This window comes from Anomalospiza imberbis, chromosome 8 (assembly GCF_031753505.1).
Source record: "Anomalospiza imberbis isolate Cuckoo-Finch-1a 21T00152 chromosome 8, ASM3175350v1, whole genome shotgun sequence".
NCBI classification, from domain to species: domain Eukaryota; kingdom Metazoa; phylum Chordata; class Aves; order Passeriformes; family Viduidae; genus Anomalospiza; species Anomalospiza imberbis.
In genome coordinates this window covers 6,891,557-6,907,867 of record NC_089688.1, presented here as the reverse complement: position 1 = coordinate 6,907,867, position 16,311 = coordinate 6,891,557, and the positions used below count along the sequence as shown (strand labels likewise).

At 41.7% G+C, this 16,311-nt stretch overlaps 1 protein-coding gene across 1 annotated transcript; it reads right to left on the bottom strand.

Annotated features, from left to right (window-relative positions):
• Window positions 1-2,580: 2,580 nt before the first annotated feature.
• SLC16A9 (solute carrier family 16 member 9) lies at window positions 2,581-15,368 on the bottom strand. The gene is made up of 5 exons (XM_068197152.1): window positions 15,146-15,368; window positions 7,217-7,360; window positions 6,258-6,353; window positions 3,812-4,720; window positions 2,581-3,493 (listed from the first exon to the last, which is right to left on the bottom strand). Exons 1-5 carry the CDS (start codon window positions 15,339-15,341, stop codon window positions 3,315-3,317), a joined length of 1,524 nt encoding a protein of 507 aa, XP_068053253.1. The 5' UTR covers window positions 15,342-15,368; the 3' UTR covers window positions 2,581-3,314.
• Window positions 15,369-16,311: the final 943 nt, after the last annotated feature.

Here is a 16,311-nt window from a genome sequence, read left to right as displayed (position 1 = left end):
ATTTCTGTATAATTTCTAATTTTACCATTTTTAATCTGGCTGGTATAATGCTCAGCCAAACATATTCACCAGTGAAAGGCTGTCCTGAATGACCTGAAGTAAAATATTTCTCCAATAAAAAAATACCTCCATGTCAGTTTAATGCTATGCAAACATCTCCATCAATTTTTATAGCACTTACTCAGCACATTGTTGAATGTCAGTGCTGGATGCAGGAATCCAGGATCAGCATGATGTAGACAAATTAACAGCTACCAAAGGAATGTAATCTCTTTCTGCAGCTAATGATAAAGCCCATGAATTCAGTAAGACACGGAGTACACTTTAAATCTAATAATATTTCACAGTTTCATTTGTCTTGTGTTTCAGCAACTATGATAAACTTTCATAGGATCTGCAAAGAAGATCTATTCATGACTGACTCCAGAGTAATGAATAATTTATGCAATAACCAATATTTTTTTCTTGTACAATAAATAGTAATTACTTAAACATCATATTCCATCTGTTCCAGATCTGTTTGTCAGGGACTATAAAACTCAAGACAATCCAGAATTCTACATGGCAGAACTGTTTACCTACCTCTACCACTTCTACCTACTCCTACCACTCTGTCAATGCTGGTGACCTACTTTTCAAGCAAATAAGGCACAGATTATCACATTGTACCTGTCCTGCCACCTTCTAAAACACATTTGAACAAATGGGTTTATTATTTGAATGAAGCATGAAGACAGAACCAAAGGCTCTCAGATAAAATGTAAGTTGCAGCATCTCTGGAAATATCTTCTTGGAAAGGAGCCCTGCAAAACTAGAAAAGTAAAATCAAAACATTAAAATCTTGGGTCTTGTTTACCACTTGAAGAAAAGATAAAATCACAGTGCTCAGGTGGCTAGGGCAAGGAGTCCTAGCACATATTGCTTGCAGTGGCAAATAAAATTCTTTAACAGTCAGGGCTCTTTCCTCACTGCTGGGTAGGGTTACATCAGGAAACTGTTACAGATCACTAGTCATATTTCCACACTTATCAGACTGCCTAATAATAGATTCCATTTCCATTGCAAGGGTGTGCTACATACCACCTAATCATTTGCATTAATTCCAGCTGTGTTTTTTCAGACTGACCACTAATTTAACATCAGTTTCATATTTAAAGAACTCAGAATGTATTGTTGGCAGGAAGTGAGCTTTTAAAAGATGAATCTGAAGGCATACATGCCCTGATCATACCTAGGATATCCCCACAGTTTCTTAAGATGTGTAAAACATGGTATTACTTTTATATACATGTGGTGAAATATGACTACAGCTGTCATAAGAGCACATAAAATGGGTGCAAATCCAAATCAGACACCCAGGACTCCATTTTAGGACTGGAGATGCATTTATGGCTATCCAGAATACTCAATATTCTTTCCACATGCACTGAACAAGCAAACCAGGAAGAAAACCCACACTGTAGTTACACTCAGCTGACAAATGGAAGGGGAAAAAAAATAGAGACAACTAACTGCATCTTTGTCATGTTTTAATACAAACAAACACAAATAAGTGAATCCCAGAAAGTCAGCAAAAACTGTTTGAAGCCAAGCTGGATTTTCCTGCCTCGGATCAGATGAGGGAACATTACCTGCATGTAGGTCTGCCCCACTCAGATGCTGCATCCCGCTTGCTTAATGAGGTGTGCAAACACAGTAACTCCGTGCACAGCACTTGGACAACACAGGCTGCTCCTTACATGCCTGGCTTTTACCTTGAGAATAATTAATGAGCCAGAACCATATCAGACACTTGAAGCCCACAGCACTGCTGAGAACTACTCAGGCATTTGCAGGCTGTAACTCAGGACTCGGAGCTTCCACCTCACCCAAGCCTTGCAACACACTCCACAAAACGTCAAACCTACAGCAAGAAGCCAAAGCGCGCAGGACAGGCCACCCATGGACAGATTTGTCACTGCTACGCAGGAGCAACCAGACACAGCCTTGGCATGAGAGCAGCTCTGTAAGCAAAAGCCATTGCACAGGACACACAGGGCAGGGCAGAGCCCACCAGGTCACCCTGCCTTTGCTGGAGCACCTGCCTGGCTCAGGACAGGCTTCATCATCACACGGTGTTCCCCCAGCCCTGCCAGCAAAACCCAACACGCACACAGGGGTAGCCTGCAGCTAGAGAGACAAGAGGTTTCAAGGGCTCTCTCTCACTGACTTGTTTGGTGTTCAAGTGTTGCAACTCTTTCCCCATCAGCTTTCTCTGAACTTCTTCTGCTAGCCCTCCACCATGCTTTTTCTTGCTCTGTTACTGCTTTTTCTCCTTGCTATAGCCATTCCAAAAAAGGACAGCAGAGATGACATTGCTGTCACAATTTCCCCTTTTTAATCAGGTCTACCTTGTTAAAAGCCCTGCTATTAAGCTTTCTGCAGCAGCTTCAATCTACTGAACTGTGGTTGTGTAACAAGAGAGGCCTCCAGGACCACCAGAATTTTGGTGCCTTGCTTAGAAACACTCACCTGTGGGCATCAGTGAACTTCTCTCCAATCTTGATAAAAAGATTATGAACTTGCATAACCAAGTCAGCATTTTCTTTCACGATTTCAACAATCACATTTATTCCTTGGTTTTAGAAGGTTTTGGTTCAACAGTTTTATAAACAGGCTTCACAAACTATGCAGTATTTATAAACATGGTTCTTAGTCGCAGTGGTAATAAGAATCTTTACTTTCATCATAATGTTCATTTCAGTAATGCAACACAAGGTTGATTTTGTTTCCCCTCTTCTCCCTCCTACAATTGGCACTTAATCATAAATTGAAGAAACTTTAAAAAGACAAAAAGTTAATCTAAGCATGAAGTTAAAAGCACCTTGCCACAGTACTACATTTTAATAAGGCAAATTCTTGTTTTGTAAAGCCTAATTGTGCAACTTGGAGACCTATGGAAGGAGGCCAGAAATGCCAGCCTACTCCTATAAAGAACAGGCCTTCATTTTTGCTTCAAAGTGTTCACCCCTCCATACCAAACCCCCTTAAAAAAAGGTACAGCTGATAATACAGCAGAACATCCCCTTTACAGGGTGAAAGAAAATTACAGTAGACAAAGGCTGAAAACACAGTGCATAGTACACAAAATAGGACTGTTTTTAAAAATAACATTTAAAAAAGAGAAATAGAAGAAGAAAAAGAAACTGAACAACAAGCAACAATGGAATTTTTCTAGTGGAAAGAGAATTTGTGGGCTTCATAAATAAGTGGAAAATTACTAAAATACTTTGCTATATAATATAAAAAGGCGCAAAGTGTTTTCCAGTTGTCACCTAAGCGTTAGATGCAACTTTGTAGGAGTAAGTATTTGGAGGCAGCTTGGAGCTCTGACTGGTGCAGGCATTCCAGCAGGGCAGTGCTGCCAACAGCAGGAGGAATCCCCCCAGCAGGACACAAAAGCCACTGAAGTAGAAAGCCGTGTCGTACTCCTGCGTCCAGTCGTAAAACCAGCCTGAGGATGGGATAAGAGAGAAGCTCATCAGTGAAATGTAACACAGCACTGCTAACAGAAAAACAACAATTAAAAAACACCCAAACAACAAAATAAAATAAAATTAAATGAAATAGGCTGAACCTAAAATACTGTTTGACCTTTAGACGTGGAATGTGTTTTCCCTCAAAGACATATAACAGATATAATCAGCCAAACAGCTTTTATTTTTTTGTTGCAGATTTTGATTTCACCTTTCTGTTACTATTAGACATGCAAAAGCATTGTGTCTGGTTGTGACAAGCTCATGTTCAGTTTATACCTACTCCTTGTTCTTACCTACAATTGGTGGTCCAAGGCTGTTCCCAAGTCCAGCAAAGAACATCAGGATCCCATAGGCATGAGTCAGTTTCTCAATCCCCACAGTCTTTGTTGTCACATATGGAAAGATTGACCAGTTCCCAGTCAGAAAACCCAAAATCCCAGAAAGCATCGCTAATGTAAGGTAACTTTTGGCGAATGGAATTGCGAACAAGGCCACTCCTGTCATTAATAAGGTAGTTACATAGAGATATAAAGTGTTAACCCACTTAAAATCTGCCAGTATTCCTAAAATAAGTTTGCCAACAGTCGTCATAATGCCAATAATGGAAATAAGGGGCATATAATAGTCATCTTCACTAATATTTGCACTTCTTGCTACATCTTCCATGAGCAGAGAAGGAGGAAATCCACCAATATCAAAGAGCAAGATGGCAACAAAGAGAGCTGAAAACACTTTGTTCTTGAAAAGAACCATGGTCTCCTTCCAGTAGGTCAAATAGAGCTGCCACTTCCTTTTGGCGAGTTGCTTGCAGAAGTTTGTCTGCTCTACAACTTTCTTTTTGTAAGTGTCTTTCTCATTTACGTTTATTGAGCTCAATGCATTCTTATTCAAAATGCTATCCTGTTTGCAATCAGGCCCATTGTTCACACATTTTTCATCAATATAGCCCTTTTCAAGGATGCTAATGTTTTCTTCAACAGTCTTTTCCTTTTCATGGTAAACAAAATATTGATCTGGGACTTTGTCTACAAACATTTTCTCTGGTGGTGGAGAACTGGATGATTCCAAAGGTCTCATTAGGCTGCCACATGCTAATATATTTAGAGACAGGGCACCAACTATTAGCAGACACCCATCCAGTCCATACAGCTCAATAAGCTCTCTTTGCAGTGCTGCATATATAAAGAGTCCAACACTTGAGCCTATAAAAGAAAAATAAGTTTGGTTTAAACTGAAGAACCAAGACCATTCTTCAACTCTAACAAAATTCCACAATTCAGCAGCTATGAATACACTGCCACAGGAATGGCAATTCATTTGTGCTCCTCTCTCCCAAGTTTAATGAACTGGTAAGTCATCATTGCTCCTGAAGTTACAGCTTCTTTGTTGAATAGCCACAACATAAAAGAGTCTCCCCAAATATCTGAACACTTTGTGACAAATAACACTAGCAGACACTTTATAAACAAGTAGGATCAATACTATATCTGATTAACAACATCAAAGAACTATTAAGCCACCCTTCTGCCCTGCACTCATATACATGTATCCCTTCAGGTACCATTTTGAGTTAGCACAGGTAGAATTTCCCACTCCAGCATTCTCCCCTTTCTTTGCTTTGCTGCCACCTTCCTCCTTCTGGGCAGAAACGGACCAGGACTTCTCCAAGACCCCTCCTAGAAGCATCCCTTGACTGCCTGGTGTTTAAGGAGCAGGGTTTGCCTGGTGGGAGTTTACTCCAAAAGCATTTCTGAAACTCTACAGGACTAAACATGCATTTGAGAAATGTGGCCATTTAGAAGAAAACATTGAAGAGTGAGAGATTACTAGGAGCACAAGCATTTAATGCAGTAATTTAAAGGAAAGGTTCTTGGTTGAAGTGAGCACATATCCATTTTAACTAGTGGATGTCCTCTCACAAACACAGAACATTGGTTTTCAAGTCAATTTATATGACAAACTTTAAAATTATTTGCTGAAGACTGTCTGGTGCTAAACAGAGAAAAATCAAACCCATGCTTGTTTTGCCTTCAAGGTACTAAAATTAACCAGGGCACAATAAGATCAGGCTTTAAGGCAACCTACCTGGAATCCAAAACAAAGCCACTGTAAATGATCCCCAGAAACATTTCTGCAGAAGCTCCTCTTCACTCAGCTTGTGTGAATGTGGTATTAGTATCTCACAACACTGACTATACTGATCCTGTGTCTCCTCACTGACAGCTACTTGAGAAAAGAGGTCAGAGCAGACACTCCATGGCACACAGAGAGCAAGGCATGGCACAAGAGACATCTGCAACTGTTCCTACTCAGGCCACTAAAAAGTGTAGAGGTACAGCTAACGTGAGGTAGTGGTGATGCAGCATTTATATCCTGCATCTCCAATCTCTCTCTCACCTCTGATCCTGGGTAAGAACAAAGAGGAAAAAGAGCACTCTATGGAATGTTTCCCCTCATTATCCATGGCACGCAGCCCAAGCTACATGTGTCTACTTTCACTTCAGTGAATATCCTCTCCTCATCTATATTGATGGCCCATAGCATAAACCTGCAGGTGTAGTTACTATTTTATTTGAAGCCTGAGTTTTTCCTCTTCATAACTACTGATATTTTGATTTAAGAAAGTAGTAACTTTCTTCAGTAACTGAGAAAAACATAATCTTCTGGTTTTTATTGCCAGGGTAATGATGGCAGTATCAGATTTGAAAAGCTGGAGAGAATGACAATTAAAAGTCCTACCTGTTGAAATCAGACCAAGTGCAAGGCCTCTGTGTTTGTCAAAATACTGGCACGTGATGGTAACTGTTGCAGTGTACAAAAGGCCACATCCAAGACCTGGATGAAAAGAGTTAGACATACACATGCTACATCCTCCAGGAAACGAATGCCCCTTTGTTATCACCCGGGTGATGCCATTGTGTACCCTGGGTACTGAGGTACGCTTTAACCCTGGCTCAGCACTGTCCCACCTCCCTTCCCCTGCCCCTGTTGCTGAGCCTGGGCGGAGCAGGCTGGGTTTGAGGAGCTCCCAGCGAGTTCTGTGCTCTGCGGAAGGGCTGCGGGGCTCTGAGCCCAGGGCTGGCCCCAGAGCTGGGCAGAGCTGCCTCCCCGTGGCACCCTGCCCGGCCAGCACGACGCCGGGCCTGCTGGCCAGAGAGGTGCCCAAATGCCTGACACACTTAATTTGATAAGCCACCCACAGCAGCACAGAGGGCAGGTCACCACCTGCCCGCAGAGCAGCGTTTTCATGCCTCCAGCACAGCATTTTATGTTCAATCCAGTTCCGTGGAGAACAGCATTGCTCCCTAATGATCTCTAATTTATCAAATTAGAATGAGTATGTGACAAAATTCCAGAAGAGATATTATTCCTTTAAGATTGGCATTTCATGCCAGCAGAAGCCCTGCTCAATTCCAGCCCTCAGGTAAAACCTCAGCCTCTCCATCTCTAACAATTGTGTCAACGGAGAACAAACTGTTTTCAAACCCTCATGAACATTTACATTGGTTTTATCTTCTACTACATGGTAACAGCCTGCCCGTGCAACATCCCTCTCTGCCCAAAAGTAAAGTATTCCTTGATCAATCAAGTCCCAGACTACCACTGCCTCTGTGAATCAGTTTTCCATTTCATATTCATAAACCAACACTCTAAATAATGAAGACTAAGTCTCAAAATGAAGGGAAGGTGTTTCTTACCAACAACTATTCCATATGAAACATATAGGAAGTATATGTTAGGCGCAAAACTGCTCATCATGAGGCCCCCAGCCACCATAAAGCCACTGAAGATAGCTACTGGTCTTGCTCCAAAAGATGATACACATATACTGCAGACAGGACCTAGAGGGAAAAAACAGGAAAAGCGTTCCAAGCACCAGGAAGAACGTCTGAAAAAATAAATCTGTGGAAATGTTTCTTATTATAACTATTTAAATGTATAATTATATTAGATAAAAATTCAGAGTGCTCATTTTCACAGGGTTCTCTGAAGCAGTCAGTTATAAAAATATTCATGGTCAGGCTTGCAAAATTTTTCTCAAGGAGAAACTGGACATCAAGGCCATGAAAGGGTCCTTGGGCTGGGAGAGAAAGAGCAAGTGAAACATTCCTTACACATAGGGAGATCCAAAACATACTGGACTGCAACACTGTCACCACACAACTAAGATGTACAAAAGTTCTGAAAATAATCTTTATCTTGAAACACAAAACCAAGGCAGACCATCAGCCAGGCCTTAAGCAAGCAGGTATTTTTTGACAGAGCACAAAAACTGTGTTTCAGAAATGCACTCTCTGTATTCATCTTGGTATGTGATTTATAAATCTGGACTGGAAAAACAGTAACTTGGGATCGTGGCTGCAGTAAGAATGCCACCTGGTGCTTACACAGAGGGAATATCTGCTGGCATACCAGGCAAGGACAAACACTCTTCCCCGATTTTAAAATATAATTAAGTACCCACTAGTCAGGTGTCCTACCAAAGAACCCTTTACTACCTATCTCTGCTCCTCCTGTAAAACTACAGAAAATAAAAGTCACCTACTGGGAGCAGCCATAACAACATTCAAATTCACTTACCAATATTTCTCAGTTCTGAGTTCTCTTCGTTTTTCAAAACAAGAACAAAGTGAGGCAGAATTCATACCCTGCCTCTATTCAGTCAGGTCTCTCCCCATAGAAATTGTAGAACAAGCACTTATTCTCAGTTGTGGGACCTGGACTACACCTTTTAGTCTTAAGTAGCGTGCAAGCTTGGTGCCCTGCATAAATAATCAACCACAAGGGACTTGGCTTGCAAAGACAACTTATCTGAAACCCTGCATTTCCAAACCTTCATATACAAACTTAGATATTAGCTTCATTTCTAAACTCGGCAACTTTGAGATTAGAAGTTAGATAGACAGATGAATGCCATTATTTAATACAAACAAACAAAGCCACCTTACAACATCTGCATCTCATTTGAAGTGATACACATACACGCCGTGGTTGATTTAATCTGCAAAAGCAGTAATTTTGGAGTCTGCCATTTTTGTCAAGGTTAGTGCTCCCTGACTCACGTAACAGATTCCCAGCAGATGGGAGGTGAGCCCAGAAAGGTGATACAAGGTAAACAGTTGGAGCCTGGGGATGGTGCTTGCCTAGGTTTGTAGACAGGAGAGAGCAGCTGGGAATGCAGGCAAGGTTTTCCTGTGGTTGCCAGCCATGGGACAAGCAGTTCAGGCAGGCAGGAGCAGAGATTCGTCAGCAGGTGAAATGATCCTCAAAGACAAGGCAGGCCAGAACTTTTGCCCTACATTAGAGCTATCTGCCCAGGGAACATGAAGGGGTGTGAGTCTGAGCTGGGGCTTATCCAGGCAAAGAGCCAGAGTTACAGAGGAATCAAGAAAATATTCCAGGAAAGAAAGGTTTAATTGGATTTTGGAAGCAATGAAAAAGGAAGATCTAAGCACTTACTGCTTCTCAAGAGTCAGCACACTGTGGGAATGAAAGCTGGCCAGCATAACCTGGGCAGAGTAACATGCTGAGAACAAAAGCTAAGAACATTGCTGATTCTTAGAATTAATCACTAGAACTGGCAAATTAAGATTGGTACGTTTCCTAAAACCACGGGATTTAAAAATGAACAAAGGATTGAGTCTGTATTATATAAAGAATTCTTCTACACTAAAAGAAAAGAAGGCAGTGTTAACACAATTAAGCAGAGGAATTTGCACTCTTTCTATTGTTTATTTCTGACCTACTACCTTGCTAAAACAAAGAGCATTTCCCTTCCACCTGCTCTCTATATTTTGACACAGCTACTTTCAGAAGGTCTCTGTCCAGTCTGGGGTGGTGGTGCTGGTACAGACATCACTGACCCTTAGTAGAGCATCTGAGGGGAAACCGGACCCTCTGACCCCAAGCCAGAACAAGAGAGACACAGAGCTGAAGGATGTGGCTTCATTACCTGACAAGGACATCTCCACTGGAACATGATCAAAAGCCTCCCTGACAAGGCCCAAGGAGATGCACTTCCAGTCTCTCTGCTTACAAAATCTAATCCCAAAGGAGAACAAAGAGTACAAGATCTTTTCGCCCTAACATGGAAAACAACCTGCACAAAAGTGAAGAACCTGCTCCAGTGAGCTCAGTATTAATCTGTCATCTCACACAGCAAGACATCTGGCAGCTCAGCAATGGCCCTGTTTATAAGAAGGAGTGCCAGTGTAAATATTAAAATAATTATTATAGGTCTCTGAGTTGAGCAGAGAAACAGCTCCATCTTCCCATTCACAGTAGGCACAACTTTCACACTCATCACACTGCTACAAAATGAGTCACAAAAGAAAATCCCCTGAAAGCCAGCATCTTTGTCCTTTCCTGCCTCCTTGCACTGCTTTCCTTTCTCTGTTTCCCATAGCACAGGCATTTTTTTCCCACCAGGCACAGCACCTTCAGTTATTACCATGGTATTTGCACAGGAGTTGACTGTACACAAACTTGTTATTCTTTACAAATATTTGAAGCACAATAGGTTCAAGGCAGTAAATTCTAGTAAAAATCCAGCTTTCACAGAGTGGGACTGAGACCTATGCTGTGGATTTTAGTCAAAGTGGGCATTCTGAAGAATGCAGGAGTCTGCATACAGCCACATAGGAAACAGATCTTCTGGCAGCATAAGGGTTTTCTTTAGCTGACTCTCACCATAATTTGAACAACATAAAAAAATCACAGTGGCAATCCTCAATAGAAAGCATGAAAAATAGCTTTTAAACCAGCATTCTGTTCAGTTTGCCAGCAGCTCCAGGGGTTAGCACTGGAACTAGTACAATATTTTATGACACTGATAAATATTTACCTCTTTTAAAAATGAAATCCTTAGGGCATTTTCCTTTCCAAATGATGTATCTCAAAACTAGACCAAACTCAATCAAAAAAAGATAGCAGCACAGTTTACTGGAATGACAGCTAACTCTAGGAAGAAAGAATCAGCACAGGAACAGACACTGCTCTTCTGCACACAACCTGTCAAGGCTCGCAGTCAGCAACACAATTATCAGGGGAGTAGTCAGCAAGATCCCCAGACAAAATGGGAAGCAGAAGGAAGATTGATTTTCACAGGAGATCTTCATACAGAGGGACTAAAGAGGAAGAACACTTAGGAGGGATCATTTATACATTGGTATTTTTATTAAGATTATTTTGAATTAAATACTTTACCCTCAGTGAGACCGGGATGTGTCAGTGAGTCCTTCCTGAGATATAAAAACAAGCCACCTGATGCACTCAGGAACTTAAACCTGCAGAAATGTGCTGATTTCCTGACAAGTACAATGTTGTTTTGTTTTGTGGACATCAAGAAACTAGCACTGTCTTCCTCAATATTTTCACATAAAGTGAAAAAAAAACCTGCAAAACAACACTCACTCAAGGGTCCTCCTTCCTTCACCTCATACACAAAACGTTTTGCTAAACAAATTATATTGGACAACTGAGTTCTTTTTTTTATCACCTGCATTAATCTGACCCACCCTACCTGGGCATCTGTCCGAGCCTGTTGAATCTGTAGAGTAGAAAAAATGGTCATGGACTGCATGTAAAATCCAGTGGACAGAATACAAGAACATGTTTTGCGTATTAAGCACAGTTCTAAAACCTGGTTATAATAAATATAATATTCTCCAAATGCCTGTATTTTAGACATGAATATAGATCAGAGAAAAAAACATTTCACACTGGGCATCAACCCACCCCCAACTGATTGGAAAGACAGTTCAGTTCCCTTCTAAAAAAGGTTGTTATATGAACTGGGCTTCTTTTCAGAGGAATCTTGGGGACACCCTTCTCCCCTGTGCACAAGCTATTTATAGCGTCCATACTTTACAGTGGGGGCTATGGCTGTGTGAGGCCTGTGTTCAAAAATATGTAGATGCTACAAAAGCAGTTATAGAGTAGTAAAATTGTTGCTTGAAAACACAAAATTAAGCTTTTTAAACATGTAGCACTGAATGCCTCAGATCAGCAGAAACATCCCATGAAATTATCAAGGCGTGCCTTTCAAGAGAGAATCCTCCCTTTGCTCTCTCTCCATTAATGAAGGGAAGTAGGAATGGAGACATTGCTGGTGTCTCCTCCTATGCCAAGGACTGTGAAGTCAACTCTTACTATAAACAGCTGTGGTGCCAATTACAGGCGCCAAGGTCTTTGTTTTGCTTTAACAAATGGAACATGGATTAAATTTAATTTCAGGCTCCAAATGGATGCAAAATTAAGAACATTTGGTGCAGAAGAAACACATGATGTTCAAGAGTATATATAAATATCTTCCTCTGGCCAGTTTTAGTATGGGAAACCTACTAAGCTTTTTCAATTTCTTCCTGTCGAACAAGCCCTGGAGCCACGCGCCCCATCTGCCATAGCCCGACCAATGCTGTAACACCTAATTCTGCAGGGCAGCTCTCACCTCTGCCTTCTACAGTAACACTGATGCTTGTCTTTCACTGTTCTAGGCACATTTCTTGCACTGCTCTGTAAGGTTTCATCACAGAAAGTCATAAGCCAAGCCGTCCTGTGAGGAGGAGCTCAACCAGATCCCTGCCCCATTGCCCTTCCAGCTGACGAGGTGAAGAGTTCAGCTCAGGCTGGACACTGGCCTCAGCAGCACCGTCTGTGCTGCGAGCAAAAGGACAGAAATCCAACACCAGGTGCCCAGGAAATGAATCCAAATAAACAAGGTGCTGTACTCGGTTTCTATGTCTCCAGTCTAAGTTTAGCTCTCACATAAGTCAGAAGTAAACATTTTAGAAAAGATACCAGTGCAGCAAACATGAAAGTGCTCACCAGCATCAGCTGCTTTAAAAAAAGTTTCAGACTACATGAACAAAAGGAAGGGGAGAAGACAGAGAACCTTTTGCTGTGCCAGATGCCATATATATCTTCTTGGGTTTGGTGAAATTACAGTACTAACACAGCAGAGTCACTGGTCCTAACTTTCTCTGTTACAGAAGCTGGTGAATGTGATTGTCAGTGCTATCAATGAGAAAAGTCTTCCTAAGAAAATGGACCCTGATTTATTTCCTGTCTGTGGCTGCTAATCTACCATAATTGTCATTCTTTTTCCAGTCTGGCATCTACAGCTTCAGAAAGGTGATGTTAAGTTGAAGAAAGCTCACAAAAGGGTCTTAATGGCTCTCCAGTAGAACCTTAATTAAAAGTGTGGGAGTCTTGGCAAAAAGACTGTATCAAGTTACAGGCTTTAAAAAAATTAGAAGTAATTTGATTACATTCTTTAGACATTCATCACACTAATCAAGGGGAACTTCAAAATATACCACTTAAAGATAACATTATTCATCAGCTGAAAACTAAAAACAACTTGTATCATAAGTTTGCATACTTTTAAGGAGGAAATTTAGTGGATTTATCATTAGGGTCAGATCCCAGCTTGACAAACAGGGGGATCTTTCATTTCAGGTAAAGCTGGGAACATAGAATTTGTTTTCAGTCAACTCTGATAACATCAATGTAATTAAAAGACCCTCCCTGTACTTTCTTTTGAAGGCATAAAAGGTAGGAATGATTATTAAGCTTCTGAATGCCAAACTGAAAGAATAAAATCACATGGACAGACAGCATTCCTCCTAACCTGTCAAACCGTCATTTAATCATTCCATACCAAAATCAGTCACAAGAGTACCTTTGATTTGCATTATTCATCACTGATTTGTGTTATTCATCATTTTATTGTTGCTGTCAGGGTTTAACCCCAGCCACAACCAAGCCCACGCAGCCACAATCTCACTCCCCCACCAGCAGGAACAGGGAGACTCAGAAGGGTAAAAGGTGGAAAACTCTTGGGCTGACATAAAGGCAGTTAAATAGGGGAAGCAAAGCACACTTTGCATGCAGGCAAAGCAAACCAGGGAATTCCTTCACTGTTTCCCATGGCAGGGCAGGTGTTCAGCCATCTCCAGGACAGCAGGGCCCCATCACAGTGACTCGGAAAGACAAATGCCGTCTCTCAGAAGAACCCCCTTCCTCCTTCTGCCCCCAGTTTATATACTGAGTGTGATGTCACACTGCATGGAACACCCCTTTGGTCAGCTGGGGTCACCTGTCCTGGGTGTATCTCCTCCTAACTTCCTGTGCACCCCCAGGCTCCTCACCAGCCTGGCAGCAGGAGCAGCAGGAAAGACCTCAGCTCTGTTAGCTCTGCTCACCAATAAGAAAAACATCTCTACATTGTCAACCCTGTATTCAGCACATATCCAAAACACAGCCACTGGGAAGAAAATGAACTCTAGCCCAGCCAAAAACCAGCACAGCTACAAAGCACACTGCTGAGAATTGCTCGTAGTAGCAAGACAGAGGGCACTAAAATCTGGAAGCTAGCACGGTGTTGACATAAGGGAAAGGGGACTGAGGCTCTTAACAAAGCCAGAGACTTCTGGTCTCCTACGAGAGGGTGTTCTCTTGAAATTTCCTTCTGCCTAGTTTTTCCTTCAGTAATTACCTTGTTTGTCATTATTTTCTTCCCACTTCACTCTTTCACTCAAGTATATTTAGGTCTTGATGAATAGCAGGAGTTAATACCCGTAACACAGGAAAATGAAAAAAGGATGATGGAAGAGCAATCTACAGCCCTCTATCCAATAACACCCCAAGACTGAATATAGTTTTCTTGTGCTTAGTGATCTACCTGCCTTTGCCCATTTCTCTTCTGCCTGGTGGTAAAAAACCCTAACACAGGTGTGAGACCAGTATTTGATCAGTTCCAGGGCCATACAAAGCAGTATTATTTATTCAGGTCTGTATTGCTATTGCAACACCAACTTTCTTTTGAGGAGAATTTCCTCAGGATCCTGAGCTGCATTTTGTCCATTAAACCACATTATTGCTTTTTCTTGTAGCAGCTGCCCTGCTGAGAAGAATTTTTTTTCCAGATTCTGCAAATAGATAATAGTTCCCATGGTGAATCTTCGAAAAACAGAAGTTAGTGATACGACCCAGTAAATACCATGCCTGATATTAAAACAACAACCTAGGAAATTCAAGGTGGGGTTTTATTTCCCTAAAATTCTGCTGAAAAGCTTCCAGTAAAGTTGCTTTATTTAATGCTACTGTTACCCATAAATTTCCAGCCTTCAAAGTGATTTTTTTCTCAAATAGAGAATGCAAAGGAGCCCTCACCCACCCTCACTGGTAGGTTTACTGCTAGAGCTGAAAACTTAGTAACTAGTTTATTGACTTTCTTTCCATAAAGCAGTTGAACCATTTTGGTCTAACAGCTTGCTTTGATTTTAAGACAATAACGTAAATGTTAGTTTTAAAGTCTCATTTAAAAAAAAAAATTGTATCAACAAAATTACTTCAGCTTCTCAGAGTGTGGCTTTTCTACTTTATTCAAAAATAGTCATTTTGAATTTTCTAAAGGGAATATTTTTATTGCTCTTTTGTCATTATATTGCTCTAGTTTATGCATAGTGAAACTATAAATGTAACCTTCTTACCCATCCTGACCTAAAACAAAAATGCAGCACCCTTATTTGCAGCTATCTCTAATACAATTCCAAGAGCACACACAGAAAAAATCATCAACTGGAAACGCTTAAATTTAAGACAGATACTGCTTCTGCACTTACTGGCAAGCAATCCAATTCCATTGGCTAGCGATCCAACCCAAGCAGTCTTGCCTTTCCCCTCTCCAAAAGCATCCAGCCACTCTAAATACAAGACTCCCACCGCCAGCGGTGATCCATAACACAGGAACTGGGTGAAGAAGGAAACGAGAACAATCACCCAGCCCCAGCCACCATCTGGTGGTTTCCGAAATACCATCTTGGCAGCTGGGTGCAGAGGCAGGGGCAGCACCTGTGCAAACAAAACCCAAACAGAAGAGAGCGTTAGAAACGTGCCTGACCAGGGGCTGTGAGCACAAGGGAGCTGTGCAGAGAAGTCACATTCAGCCAGGGGCTGGTTCAGCCATCCTGCATGACCAGCTGCAGCACAGCACGCAGTGTGGACATTGAACTGCCATACTGCACCTCTGCTGGCTAACAGAAAGACAGCACCTAAAGCATAAGTTGTACATGCACCAGCACTGTATGACAGAAAAGCATTTCATTTGCTGAGTGCTAAATAAGCCTTGTGAAACCTTCAGGCAATAATATCTGCCACAGTTCAACAAAAGAGCCCCGTGGTCACCTGCTGTTAAAACCATGGACCTCAAAAAAGGAGCAAAAAATCTATAGTCAGTTCCAATCTCAGCACAGTATCTTTCCATTTGCTGAGGAGTCTGCCACCAGATAGTGCACTCTGAGAGGGGCAGATCAAGAGGAAGACTGACATTTAGACAGTAGTAACAGTTAAGTACCCTGCTCTGTCAACAAAGCGATGTGTAGAGAGCTGCATCCAAAAACCTCTTTGAATATATTAGTGACGTGAGCTCTAAGGCTGTGTGCAGGCGTGGCTCATATGCCAAGACATGACAGCAGAAAACATGCATACAAAAATCTGCTATAACCTGTTAGAGTGTCTGCCCTCTGTGCAGTTGGCACACATCAGCCTTCCCCAAACTGGCAATCGCTGCCTGGACTCCAGAAATACCACCTTGCTCCTGTGCATGGCATCACCTGTGTATCTATGGCTTTAAATAACCCACCACCCTCACATCTTCTCAAGACTCGAGTGTGAATGTAGGGATCAATACTTCTAAAATCTAGCAAATTTAGAGGTTTTCCAAGCTACATTGCTCTGGAGTCTCCCTGTCCACACAGCCAGCCTGCCCTCCCTCTCTACAGGGAGCAAT

What these genes read in the sequence shown, in the direction of transcription:
- SLC16A9 (XM_068197152.1), bottom strand. Translation starts at nt 15,341, where the DNA reads ATGGTATTTCGGAAACCACCAGATGGTGGCTGGGGCTGGGTGATTGTT. An exon ending in ACTTGGTCTGATTTCAACAG is followed by an intron (nt 4,721 to 6,257) that starts GTAGGACTTTTA and finishes TTTCTTTTATAG; the next exon opens with GCTCAAGTGTTGGACTCTTT. An exon ending in CCTTGGACCACCAATTGTAG is followed by an intron (nt 3,494 to 3,811) that starts GTAAGAACAAGG and finishes TCCCATCCTCAG; the next exon opens with GCTGGTTTTACGACTGGACG.